Below are 14,789 nucleotides of genomic sequence, written 5' to 3' on the forward strand. Positions count from 1 at the left end.
CTACATTCTACACTATCTACTTAAAATATTCAAATGAGTTATTTAGTGACAAATTTAATGTGTTACCTTTCTCTTTCTGGTACTCAATATTTGAAAGGGTAAAATTTGTTGTTTCTCTTTATCCCACGCGACCGCTTCGCAGTCGAGTATGCAGGATTTCACCGACTCGCCTTTGCATTTCTCCAAACGCGAAATTATATCTGGATACTTAGAAGTGTTGTTTTCTTGATTCCTACTGAAAATCGACACGTCCTTTTCAGAAATATGAATCTGGGCTCGTTCCCCGTCGTATTTCCATTCGCAGGTAAACGTCATTCCCTCAAATCTCGTCAAAACCTCCTGAACACCTAAAATATGATACCGCATGACTGAATAAAAATAGGAATAGAAGTAATATTCAGTTCGAACTTTAATATGTACAATACAACCGAAAAAACAGCGTCAAAGATGGCTTTGAAATAAAAATCGCTGTCATTTGATTGTAAAATTATATGGTGAATGTCATCGCTTGTCAATTTTTGTCCAATAAAACCAAAACAAGCCAACTGGTTCAGAAAGTCCATGACACATAGATATCAAAAGTATTAGAGAAAAATGTTCAGGATTTTTTTTGTTTGTGGTACTTATACCGAGTGCGTCTCAAAAGTCGCTCGCCCAGAGAACTTTTTAATTTTTTCAGATAAAAAACGAGATTTGGTATGTTAGTGTATAACATAAATTGGGATTGATTGACGTATTCAGTTGTTTTTAGTCACTTCCTGTTTAACAAAAAATGACTGCAACTTATAGTTTTTAAATGGCACCCGAAGTATATTTCTACTTTATTCAATAGAAAACGACACTGAATAGAATGACATATCATACGTCAACTTTTGACATTTTTGCATATAGTTTATTTAAAAGTGTAATATTTGGTTCATAACGACAATTTGCCTCAAAATACCAAGTGTTTGGTACCAACTTATTCATAAAAAAAATGCGTTTTCCAAATATGCTAATAAGCCACCCTTGTTCCATTTGAAAAACTTGAGCTATGATTAAAAATACGATTTGGGCATCTTTTAACCGGCCACGAGAAGACATGAAAAATATAAGATGATGAAAACTATTTTTTCCCAGGCTCCTTGATTAAAAATTAGTGTTTTAAACACAGCCATGGGACTCTAGATTCTATTGTCTCTTTAACGTTTTTTATATTTTCTATCGAATAAAGCAGAAATATACCGAGGATGTTATTTAAAAATCAAAAGTTAGTAATTTCCGGTGAAACAGGAAATCTACGTCAATCAATCCCAATTTAAGTCATATACTAACATACCAAAGCTCGTTTTTTTTAATCGCGCATTTAGAGACGCATCCGGTATACCTATATCAGTCCCATTGCCAGTACTGATGTCTGATAACTCTTTAACACAGTCAAGTAAATTTATTAGTACAAAAAACAAAAAACTTTTTGATATGGTCTGCCAAAATAGACCCTTCTCCCTGTGGACAATAAACTGTAAACAAACGATATTTTTAAATTGATTACAAAAAAAACATAGAAGAGGTGATGTATTACAAGCAGTAGCTGTGTAATAGTCCCATTTAAAAATAAATGAAACACCGATATTATCCTTTATTTGTTAAACCTTTACCTTTAGTAGGATGAGCTAACATGGGCTTCAACGGTATTCCAGGGGTAAGTTTGCATTTATCAGGAAGTGCTTCAATTCCCTCTTCCAACAAAACAGGTACAATTTTATCATAGTTAGGGCATTCACTAAAAAAATAATTAGTTTTAAGTCTATTATAAGAATGGAGTTGTCGTTCTAAATCTGTGGTATGTCTTTTATCGCGTAAAGCTTAATTTTCATGCATCCGTTATACGACGATACGTTGATACGATATTAATTTTATTCGTGAATTTAAACACTTCGATTGGTTAGAAACGGTTAACCAATCGAAGACTTTAAATTGAACCAATGAAATTAATATCGTATCATCGTATCGTCGGACAACGGATGCATGAAAATCAAGCTTAAGACAAAGATAAAAATGGTTGACTTACATTATAATCAGAGGCACAATGGAATGCAAAATTGTCAATTCTCGCATGTGTAGGTATGGGTAAGGCGGGACCCGGCGTTGAATTAAGCGAACATATCTAAAGTTAACCCCCACAGAACATAGCGCCGTTATTATAACTGCATTAAAATTTACAATAATTTACCTCTTGAATTAACGAAAGAATTGTGAAAATTAAAAAAAATGTATATACATATCTAATTCAGTTGGAACCTTATATAATAAATAATGATTTATCATGTTTATGATTGGTGAATACAGAGTGTCTCAATATTCCGTGGACATAGAACTACTACGGTAATCGCAAAACATTTTCCGATGCACGTCATATTGAAATTGACACTAAAGCTTATAAACCTGACTAAATGAAATTTTGGCAAAAATGTTTAAATTTGTTGTATAATTTAAGATACCGAGCAGCTCTTCATTTTACTTCATAGAACAAATGATTGTAACTGATATTTTATTTAAAGCTGCAAAAATTAGTTTAAAGCGATTTTAATTATTTGATAATTATCATAATGTCAGTCATTATTTTTTGAATGTCAGTCATTATTTGTTGAATCTTTGGGAGGAATTCTCGTTTTTTGTCGATTTTCATAATCTTTTTTTTGGAAATTGTACTTTTAAGTAAAAACAGTTCTTTGAAGAACTAAATTTTCAAGTTTTTGTATTGCATTTCTTGAGAAAAATTAATAATAAAATCGGTATTTGGATGAAAATTACTATTTGGGTTATTTTTTAACATGTAGGGCGCGCTCTGTCTTTTTTAACTGTTTTGAAGAGTAATAACTTTCCGTTCGTCCCTGTATTACACTACTGAGAGAAAAAATATACATTTGGGCCTTTTCTACCTAAAAAATGTCTCTTGCTAGGTAAATCGCAACGAGCAACCGTTCTCAAGATATTTGGATTCTTAATAATCACCAATGACAAAAATTAAACATGTTCCTAAATACGATTTTTAAAAAATCGCGAAATTTCTAGAAAACTTACAGTTAGGTTTAAAAAATCGCGAAATTTCTAGAAAACTTACAGTTAGGTTTTAAAACAGCTTCAGTTGAACCTATGATACTAAAATGCCTCGAAAATTATTATCTTTCTAATTTTTGTCATTAACGACATGTATCAATTATTAAAAATCCAAATATCTCGAACGGCTGCTCGCAGCGATTTTTACCAAAAGACATTTTTACGTAGGAAAAGGCAAAAATGTATATTTTTTGTCACTCAGTAGTGTAATAAAGGGGCGGACAAAAAGTTAATACTCTTCAAAACAGGTAAAAATATGTAGGTGGCGCCCCCTACAAGTAATATAAGAAGATACCGAGTTAAAAATATAGATACAAGTTAAAAAACCCAGATACTAATTTTCATCTAAATACTGAATTTAATTCAGAAATTATTAGGAAAAAATCGAAATAAAAATGAAACTTCTACACCCTGTATCTCCAAAATGAAGCATTTTAGGACATAGTTTATACAAACTTTTTTACTTATTTTTATATGCTGAATATGCTACCGAAGTTCCGGAATACAGTTCGGACTACCCTGTATATAGTTACTACATGATATTTTTTGTTATTATATTTAATGTATCTAAAACAATCTGTATATTGTACGGTAACATTCAGGAAACGTAGTAGTTTTGTAGTTGTTTATATTGTAATGTAACGTTCAGGTTTGCTAAAAAATATTAATTGTTAATTCTTGCCACTATTTCGTTTTATGTTTGTGTTTATTAACATACTCCCTCGTTGAACAGTCGTTGGACATACTTTATAGAATGTTTAATTTTTTTATAGAATGTTATATGAAGTACTAACAACTATATTAAGCCAATTAAATGTTGATAAATAGTGGGGTGCCCAGAGACTTTTACCTCGGAATTCAATTACTGTGAATGTATTAATGTGAAACCTTCTGTATTGTGTTTTATAGATAAAATACTAAAATGTTTACCCATTTTTTTTTCGTTGCTTTTAATTTTTTATTTTAGTAATTTTAGTAAATTCTTAATTAGTTCCTTCTTAATATTTTCATTTTTTTAATTCTTTTTCTAAGTAAATTTATTGAAATAAATAAATCTAATGCATAAGCTATACCTATTGCGCATATATTCTAATCATTGAAATTTTGATTGAAATCGAATTATACAGGTGGGCACGTCATATACGACGCGGTTTTTGCAAAGAGAACAAAAGTTTGTATTGAAGTGAAATTTTGTGAGCTTATGTGTCCCCAAAAAAGTGACACATCAAAGTTATGTTTTTTGTAATGGAACACCCTATATATTAATTGATTTTTGGATTCTAGTAAAGAAATAAAGGTTTGTTTCATTAGAAAAGTATATGACTAAAACGTATAGTTTTTGAAATACATTCAACGGCACGAAAAATGGTCATCTTAAAACTTTGATGTATTTTAAAGAGGTTAGTATATTTTATTTTAATGGGCCGATTTTCATGATTTTTTAAGCAGTGTGTTGCCAAATTATTTGACTTTTTAGTATCTTTTTTCTAAATTAAAAATGAAACTCCCCATCTGTTAATTATACAAGGGAAAACAAAATGTTGATATTTTGGTGAAAGTTTGAAACACCCTGTGAAATATGTTAAAACAGCAAAACATTTAAAAATCATTTTATAATCTAGATACATCCTTTCTCGATAGTTTGTTTTTTGGTTCACCTCATCAGCTTTATTTTTGTTGGAAATATTCGGTTTTAAAAAAGGCACTAACATTTTTTCGAACATTTTCAATTAAGACCATGCCTTTGCTTTTGGGCCTAGTCAACACATCTAGTAAGTTCTGGTCCCGAAGGACATAAGGCCTTCTTGACATAAGATTTGCTTCATTTAATCTTCTTCTTGTAGTCCGTTAGTTAATATGTACGGTCCTTAAGTGCAATTCAATATTATCAATTTGAAAAGCTGGCAAACGGCGGTTTCTTAGCAATAAACTTACAATAAGTCGATCGTCTCGATTAGAAGTTCTCATACGAAGGTTCCTGGACGTCTAGATTAACGTCCTCATGGACGTGGTCATAATTCAAAGACCATTTAGTATACTCTATGGTATTAGGGTATTTTTGAAACCGGAATTTTTTATAGCAAATTCACTGAACTAAATAAATGATATACAGGGTGGTCCGAACTGTATTCCGGAAACTTCGGCAGCATATTCTGCAGATAAAAATAGGTAAAAAACTTCTTATAAATATATATCCTAAAATGCTTAGTTTCGGAGATACAGGGTGTAGAAGTTTCATTTTTATTGAAATTTTTTCCAAATAATTTCTGAAGTAAAGTAAATATTTGAATGAAAATTGGTGTCTGATAGTTTTTTGACATGAGAAATTTGATTTTAGATAGTCATTATGACTCCTATTTGTAGAGGGCGCCACCTGTATGTGATTTTACTGTTTTGAAGAGTAATAACTTTTTGTCCCTACCTGTATAGAACTGCTGAGTTAAAAAATATACATTTTCGTATTTTTTTACGAAAAAAATGTCTCTTGGTAAAAATCGTTACGAGCAACCCTTCTCGAGATATTTAGAATGGGAATAGTCAATACATGGCATTATTGACAAAAAATAAACATGTTAAGTAGATAGTTATTGGACTAAAAAGATAAATTTGGAAATTTTTTATTTTTTTAAATTAATCATAAAATTTTCTTCGAAAAAAATGATGATTGGTGATGATTTGGCACAAAAACATTTCAAATTAATGATTTCCGTCTACTAATTATTTAGTCAACATGTTTAATTTATGTCAATGATGACAGCTATTGATAATTTTGATTTCAAATATCTCGAGAACTATTACTCGTAGCGATTTTTATTAAGAGATCTTTTATACGTTAAAAACGTCGTAAATGTATATTTTTTTACTTAGTAGTTTTATACAGGTACGGACGAAAAGTTATTGCTCTTCAAACGAATTAAAAATATGTAGGTGGCGCCGTCTACAAGTAGGAGCCATATTGACATCAAAATCGAATTTCTCATATCAAAAAACTCGTAGACACCAAATTACATCCAAATGTTAATGTTGGTTCAGAAATTATTTGAAAAAACAAAATAAAATAAAACTTCTACACCCTGTATCTCCGAAACTAAGCATTTTAGGACATACATTTATAAGAACTTGTTTACTTATTTTTATCTGGAGAATATGCTGCTGAAGTTTCCGGAATACAGTTCGGACCACTCTGTATATTTGACTCACTCTGTATATCTATAAAAATATTTTTGAAATATGAACTACCATTAAACAAATATTTTGCAAAAGGTTTGGAGTGAAAATCTCAAATAGAAATCCTGATACAGAGCTTTTCCGCAATACGGAACCATCTTGTATATACATATGCATTTGTATATGTGTATTTATTTAAATACTAAAGTGAAAGCAACGAATTTAAATGGGTAAACCTTGTAATATATCTTATTAACAATACAATGCAAAAAGTTTTATAAAAATTCGTTCACAGTAAATGAATTCCGAGGTTTGTATCCCGTAAGGGCTTAAAGCACTCCAGTAAAAGATGCCAACACTAACTGCAATACTATTCGAAACGCTTTGATGTAAAATCCGGTAATACCGGACACAAAAAGTATCAACCCACATTTGTCTCTTTTTAACATCCATTACAATATCTTTAGCGTTAAAATCCATACCACAAATTTATGATGACCAGGCGCTTATATAATTACCAATAAGCAGTTTTCAATATTAATGCTAATTCGTCTACTTTGGCTTTGAAGTCTTCGCTCGATTGTTTTTTTGAAGCATTAAGCTGTTTAGGTGGATAATTCTGACCTGGAGGGGTCAAGGCACAAGCCAGCGCTATGGCCTGTAAAACGGACTGTTCCGCTAAGCCGATACGTAGTTTTCCTGCTAGCGATCTGATGAGAAACCGAGCCTCGGAATCCTGACACGCGACGAACATTGACTGGATCTTTTCCACTTTCTTCGTCTGTGACTATAATAAAAACCAATAAAATTAAATACCTAGTAAAAAAGTTGAGTTTCTAAAGTGTTACAAAGAAATTACAACACATTTTATTAAAATATTTATACCGGGTGAGTTTCCTACGATGTTCTCTATGGGTATCTCGGAAACTACTGGAGATAGAGAGCTGGTTAAATGGGGGAAGAATTGCAGTTTTATGGGGTCATAAATATGCGCCTTTCAGATTTTTGAAAAAGTTCATGGCTTACTACATATTTCTAAAAAAACAAATTTTGGCTATTTTAAAAATTGACCGTAATTCAATTATAATCTATTTTACACAAGTTTTCAGATTAAAGTTGTAGATAATCGCTTCCCTAATGAGTTTGTGTTCTCCGATTTTTTCTAAAGTCTGTTATTTTTGACATATGACACAAACATATGTTTTTTAAATGGAAACCATAGTTGGCCATGACTTCATAAAAAGCGCCATTTTTTAAGCTTTCAGTTCATGCTTACTGTCACGTGACCAAAAGCGAATACAGTATATTCAAAATTATTGTGTGCAAATGATATGTGGGTTGAGAAAATACGATACAGGCATTAGCGCAAAACTGAAAGAAAATAAGTGGCTGGATATGTGTGAGAGAAGACGATTACATAGTCTAGTCCTTCAAATAATAAAATCATCTTTAAAAAACAACCTGAATACTTGTACCAAAAAATAAAATTTAGATTTGAGGCGCACAATCTAGATCTCCGGCATAAATTCTTGTTAACACCGCCTAAGCATAAAACGACCCTTTTTGAAAGGTCGTTTTGCTATAACATAGCAGCTATTTACAATGATGTCCCTATCAATTTAAAAAGCGCCACGCCTGAAAAGTTCAGTTAGGTTAGGTTAGGTTTGGTTAGGTTGGGTTTTTTATAAAAAATTTAATAACTTCCAACATTTACTCACAACGCAAAATAAAACAGCAAATTATTGAATCTATCCGACGTCTACCCTACATCATAGTTTTACACTTTTTAAATTAAATTAGAACGGCACCGATAAACCGGAATTTAAGTCGGCCATTTTAGAGTCCATTCGCGGTCGATCTAAAGCCGCGTACTCACTGGCCAACTGCAACTGTAACTGCAACCGTTGCTGTAACAAAATCGTCGCGAAGGTATGCACGTTTCTCTTCTCGCGAACCTCCCGATCCGCGTTGTTTGCACAGAGCTCGGGAGCACAATGTCCCATTAAAGAACCAATTTCTGTCTAAGCATCTTCTTTTAAATGGCTCTAAAAAATTTTTGAGTCTAAATAGTCTTTATTTTTTGGATCCCATATTATAAGCATGTTTTTGTATTTTTCAATTAGTGCCAAAACCTTTTCTTCGTCCCACGAAGGTACTCATATTTTTTTGGTTGCGAGACTATCGGACGTACACACTGGTGAACATCCCAAATCGACGTCCACGAACCAACCGAGAATCTCTTTGTGTTCGTCCTGAAAACCGACAACTGGCGGCTCGCTGCGAGCTGTTCGAAGTTGGCTCGCGAACCTGGTTCACAACGCGTCCACACTATAGAATTTGGTTACAGCAACGGTTGCAGTTACAGTTGCAGTTCGCCAGTGAGTACGCGGCTTAAGATATTTGATATGCTCCTTCCTTAATCTTTTTATTCAAAGGGAACAACTGATACTACAGATTCAATGAAAGACTTACGGCATGCCCGGTCATTTGAGCTATCTCTTTCAACTTATCGAAAACACCTTTAACGGTCAATCTCGCCGGCTTGAATATCATTCTCTGGTTTGACTTCGAGTGTTCGGCAACCTTGCCTAAATCTCCCGTTTCTTGCGCATCGCTCTTAATTTGACTAACCGTACGACCGGTAGATTGGGCGATCGCTTTCATCAGGCTGGTTTCGGCTACGCCCAATTCTAAACCTAAAAATTGGGGTACAGAATGTTCAGCCATCGTTCACGCTTACGTCATCATTATTTGTGAAATAAGAGTTTTAGGGTGTGTCTGAGATCAGTTCATATTTATGTATATGTTTTTTAATTTTGACATTGATCGATGTCCGTCAATAAAATTATAACCCCAAATCAAATGACAATGACATTTACTAAAAAGAATATGCAGTAATTTATAAAATGCCGTAATGACGTCACTATTCTCTTTCATCTGGTTATCAAGTGATCGAGACAGTTCGACAATATATGACGTGACGGTAAAGGATGGCTGAACATTCTATATACAGGGTGGTCCGAATTGTATTCCGGAAACTTCGGCAGCATATAATTTTGCAGATAAAAATAAATAAAAAGTTCGTATAAATGTATGTAGGTCCTAAAATGCTTAGTTTCGGAGATCCAGGGTATAGAACTTACATTTTTATTTCGATTTTTTCCAAATAATTTCTGAAGTAACGTCAATATTTAGATGAAAATCGTTTTTTGAGATAAGAAATTTGATTTTGATGTCAATATTTATGACTCCTATTTGTAGAGAGCGAAACCTACATATTTTTTAACTGGTTTGAAAAGTAATAACTTTTTGTCCATACCTGTATAAAACTACTGAGTAAAAAAATATACATTTACGACGCTTTTTACGTAAAAAAGTTCTTTTGAACTCGAATAAGGAAAAGCTGTCATCATTGACATAAATGAAATATGTTGACTAAATAGTTATTAGACTCAAATCATAAATTTATGTTTATGTGCTAAAAGTTCAACAGAAACTATTAATATATAAAAATTAAAAGTTCCCAAATTAACCATTTCAATCAAATAACTATCTACTCTACTACTTAACTAATATTTCCATTCTAAATATCTTGAAAACGGTTGCTCATGGAGATTTTTACCATGAGACATTTTTTACGAAAAAAATCACGGAAATGTATATTTTTTCATCCAGTAGTTTTATACAGGTACGAACGAAAAGTTATTAGGTACTCTTCAAAACAGTTAAAATACATGTATAGGGAAATTAAAATAACTTTGGTTGCACATCATAATACGACCACCAACAAACTCCATAAGACGACGCATGGTGTCATTGATGAGGTGCAACGAAAGTTGTTTTAATTTCCCTTTAGGTGCTGCCCCCTACAAAGGCATATTGACATCAAAATGAAATGTATCATGTCAAAAAACTCCCAAACGATGATTTGGAAAAAATCGAAATAAATATGACACTGTATATCCGACACTAAGCATTTTAGGTCATACATTTATTGAAGTTCTTTACTTATTTTTATCTGCAGAATATGCTACCGAAGTTTCCGGAATACAGTTCGGACCACTCTGTATAATTGTCTGTGTATGAACCTTAGGTATTAACCTATAGCTTAACAGTTAAAAAAAGTTAATAAAAATCAGTTGTTTAGTTTTTAAATTTTTTAACATCTGCAACGCACAAAAAAATGTTTTTTCTAAATATGCTACTGAGCCACTCTCGGTCCATTTGAAAACATTGAGATCTGATTAAAAATACGATTTGGGCATCTTTTAATCGGCCAGGACAATACACGATAAACAATAGACAATTAAATCCTAAGTATCCTTTATTAAAAATTAGTGTTTTTAACACAGACAATTTCAATCTAGAGTGTCATGGCTGTGATGACACTCTAATACTATCAAATACGATTTTTTTAAGCGTAAATGTCAAAAGTTGACATATTTGATATGTCATTCTATTCAGAGTGTCATTTTCTATGGAATAAAGTAAAAAAATACCGAAGGTGCCGTTTAAAAATCAAAAGTTGTAGTCACTTGCGGTGAAACAGGAAGTGATCGAAACGAACTGAATACGTCAAATCAAATTTTGTTCACTCATATCTACAATTAATTTCATTTCAATGGGAAAGCTGTAGCAATTATAAACTCTCTTTTTAAGAAGCTCTAAAATATTTGTCGGTATTTAGTTTGTTTCTTAACTTAGATTTCGTTCTTTATTTAATTTTTTGGAGGGGAAAATGCAGGTTCAACTTTAGTAGATGAATGAGTTGTTGACGGGGAAGTTGTTGTCCACCTCTGTTTAAGCTTAGACCTTTTATAGACGTTTCGTTCCAATGCACGTAAACTGGCTTGCTAGATATTGAATTACCGAGCGTGTATATTACTCTTAGTGCTCAATAAAAAAAACATAAAAATACTGAATAGTATATAAACATAATTATATTATGTTTATAATATAAAGTACGGTATACAGGGTCTCAGGCTGAGCGTGTATTAGAACTTTTTAGAGAACTACAATATCTAGATCGGAGATTTTTTGCACATCATTGTTTCACAAAAATGACAGCAACTTTCTTATTTTAAATGGGTGCTCCCATTTTTTATTACATACTTAAATTATCTGTAAAATTTTATGAATTTTGATATGAAACACTCTATACCTAAGAGTAACCGTTTTTGAGAAAAAAAAAATATTTACAATTTTTGGACGAAAAAAAACTGCCTGTCAAAAATATGTGTATAGCCTACACGTTAAATTTAGTGATTACCACAGTCATTGTGCCATAGAGAGAAGACATGTAGCTATCTATTTCAAAAATTAAATTGTTCGAATGACATATAATAATTAAATATAAGATTAAAAAATTATCATAAATCATTTCTACCCACTCAACCCACTTTTTTTATTTCACTAGTGAAAAGGCTTTTCAATTCGTTACTTTTTGATTATACATGTTCCTATACTTAAATTAAATTGTTTTTAAGTTATTTAAGATTTGTTGCAATTTAGAAATGGAGTTAACAGAGCAGGTAATTAAGGATGTAAAAATACACAAAATCCTATATGATTTATCCGATCCAAGTTACAAAAATAATAGAATTAAAAATAAAAAGTTTTAGACAAAGAGTTGCAATTGGATCGGATAGTACATATGTATACATTTTTATTGTTTAAGTTTAAATATTGTAAGTAAATATTTCAGAATGTTTTTTTTTCGGTATACATAATTCACATTTTTAATTTATACCTATGTATACCTAAAGGATAGAGCTCACTACATATAGGTACGGCGGTGAACGTGAACGCGTTGGTGTGTGCTAGAATGATCGCTCATGTTATCGCTGCCCTGATCGTAATCGCAATCGCGGCCGTGATTGCATCAGTGTGCGTGTAGCTTAAAGAGCTTGAGTTGAGGAAAAATGCAATTTTGGTATTGTTTTTACCCCGCCCAACACCCCTATTCGCTCCCTGGTCCCGTAAGTTTGTTTGGTTGAAAAAATACTTAAAGAAACACAATTTCTCTTCTCCCCCAGCATATTTGCAATCTCTAAGGACAATAGAATGTGAGTATCTAAAAATTATCTTATATAATCCAAAAATAGCCGAAAACCGTATATGCAACAATTACCAATAAAAAAAATATTAGGTATAAAAAGACCAAATATAGAAAATAAATTAAATTTATACAACTGTCATTAACACAGAGGCTTTATAATGCATATAATATAAAAAGCAGGCCATTCATAGTCTTTTTTACATGTAAAAACTAGTTTTTTACTTTAAGGTTTTTTCATAGACAAACAAATAAAAAGAGACTGGCAAATTAAATGGCAAAGAGAGGGACAACGTTCCCGTAGCGCAACTCAGAACGCAAAATTTCGTTCTATTTATGTTGATCTACGCATTACGTCTATTGGGCCCCCTATCTCATTCTAATATAACAAGAGAGAAAGAAGCAACCATATAAAACTTAATTTCTAAATAGAAATTAGAACAATCGCCTTTCGTTTTCGTCATCATGACAACCAAGATGACAACATCATGACAATTTGTCATGTTTGTTAATTTTTCTTTTGGTGATTTACCTTTTTTTCTAAACTCTCCATTTTATTGACTTATGAATATGGATAGGGAACAAATTCCTTTGTTCCATATAGGTATTTATATTTTGTTACTTATAGTTTTCGGTTATACTATTTGTTATTTTATTTGCTGCAGGAGTCAGTATCATCTATTTTTTATATGTATTGGTGCCCCCTTTCTCTGATAGATATGTTAAAGACACCTGGTAAAATAAAAGTAAGTAGTTATATTTATCATCTTATTAAGAAAAAAGTAGAAGTAGAGTAGTGTCAAAAATATTTCGAACCTCTCTTAACATAACAAATTAATACAATTAATTTTTTTCATTTTTTGGGTAGGTTTATAGCTGGTTTATAGTAACCAGAAACTTTATTAATATACCTATTTTACTTTTGTTTTAGGATTAAAACTGGACTTGAAAATGGTTCAGGATCATGATTCTCGTAAAGTCTTCTTTGCTTGGATATTCACTATGTTATTGCAATTAGACAGTTTTTTCGAAAATTAGATTTTTAATACCCTTTAAAAAAATTGGCCGATCGTTTCCTGCCGATCGTTTCCTACTGGTGGGTGGAATAAACACTGTTATTTTTTGTTATTATATTATAAAATGTTTATTTATTTTTATGTATAAATAAATATGTTTATAAAACAGTACAATTTTTGCTTTTTTTATAATTTTACTTATAATAGTAGTACTCTTTCATTCTGAAAGAAACTGCAAATTTTCACTTAAACTGATTTATTCCCTATACCACGTAAGGGGAACGTGGTGTAGGGAAGTCAGTTTAAGTGAAAATTTTCAGTTTCAGAATGAAAGAATACTACTAATAAAGGCTAATCTAAATTTTCCGCCAGCCAGAATGTGCGATAATGTCTTACGATACGTTTTATACCTATCTCTTTCTTTTTCATATAAAGCACACATAATAAAGAAAGATAGCAACAAAGACGTACGTCATGCCATGGTCCTGCTAATTGGTTTCAAAATTGTTATTCTGAGTTGCGATACGGGAACGCGGTCCCACTCTTTACCATGAGATTTGTCAGTCTCTTTTTATTTGTTTGTCTATGGGTTTTTTACATGTTCATTCTTGATATTTCAACATCAACTAATCAAAATTTGACAACCTGCATCATTAAAATTATAGACTAAAAAACAATTAAAATTTGCTCTATGAAAAAATTGTCCCTGTCGCTTCTGGTAATTTAAACATAAACTGTATAATTATGACAAAAAAATACATACAAAAATTTTAAAATCCTTAATATATGTACTAACCTTCGTAGGCTGGAGCAATTTTATTTAAACACAAATATATGCTTGGTAAGAGATCATCAGGTGTCAAAACTATCACTGAACGAAAAAAATTACTAAGTATTTCAATCATTTTTAAGCGAGCAGACACATCTTCAATTTCTTCCAAAGTCCTTGCCAAAGCACTATATGGAACACTAGATAGAGATAGAGAATGCTTATAAACATAAAAATAAGATTTTTCTGCATAATATACCGTTCATTTCGTTTCCACGTTGCATCTTCTATGGGGTGATAATTTTTGACTTTTGGGTTATAAATTAATTGTGATGAATTTTTCGTGGTTTCAGCTGTTTTTTCACCAAAAATAATATTTCTTTTCTTGGTACTAACTTCATTTTCAACAGGATTTTCATGTTTTAATGCAGTATTTTTTTCTTCACTTTCTTCATCTGTAGAACTATCCTTAATACTTTTTATCTTGGGTGGTGTGGACTGCTCATCTTCAGTTTTTACTTTTTTTAGGTTTTCTCGAGTATCTATAGATTTTTGTCTTTTCTTAACTACAAATTTTAAAAACATATCAAAAGAGTTGTTATAAAATAAACAAACAGATAAACATACCTGATTTTTTCTTAATTTTTTTGTCAGGAGATCTAAAAATAACATTAAATCAATG

The 14,789-nt window shown here is 31.6% G+C and overlaps 1 protein-coding gene across 2 annotated transcripts in view; it reads right to left on the bottom strand.

Annotated features, from left to right (window-relative positions):
* LOC115885097 (DNA ligase 1) overlaps window positions 1–14,789 on the bottom strand; it is a 32,411-nt gene that overhangs the window by 17,054 nt on the left and 568 nt on the right. For both annotated transcript variants that reach the window (XM_030903883.1, XM_030903881.1), the window contains 7 exons: window positions 14,735–14,766; window positions 14,367–14,673; window positions 14,135–14,307; window positions 8,740–8,963; window positions 6,786–7,054; window positions 1,638–1,762; window positions 67–347 (listed from right to left, as the gene is read on the bottom strand). In XM_030903883.1, coding sequence (XP_030759743.1) covers window positions 67–347; window positions 1,638–1,762; window positions 6,786–7,054; window positions 8,740–8,963; window positions 14,135–14,307; window positions 14,367–14,673; window positions 14,735–14,766 — 1,411 coding nt within the window. The remainder of the gene's footprint in view (window positions 1–66; window positions 348–1,637; window positions 1,763–6,785; window positions 7,055–8,739; window positions 8,964–14,134; window positions 14,308–14,366; window positions 14,674–14,734; window positions 14,767–14,789) is intronic.

The sequence above is a fragment of the Sitophilus oryzae genome, unplaced genomic scaffold (genome assembly GCF_002938485.1).
Source record: "Sitophilus oryzae breed Bouriz unplaced genomic scaffold, Soryzae_2.0 scaffold_374_pilon_pilon, whole genome shotgun sequence".
In the NCBI taxonomy this organism is placed as follows: domain Eukaryota; kingdom Metazoa; phylum Arthropoda; class Insecta; order Coleoptera; family Curculionidae; genus Sitophilus; species Sitophilus oryzae.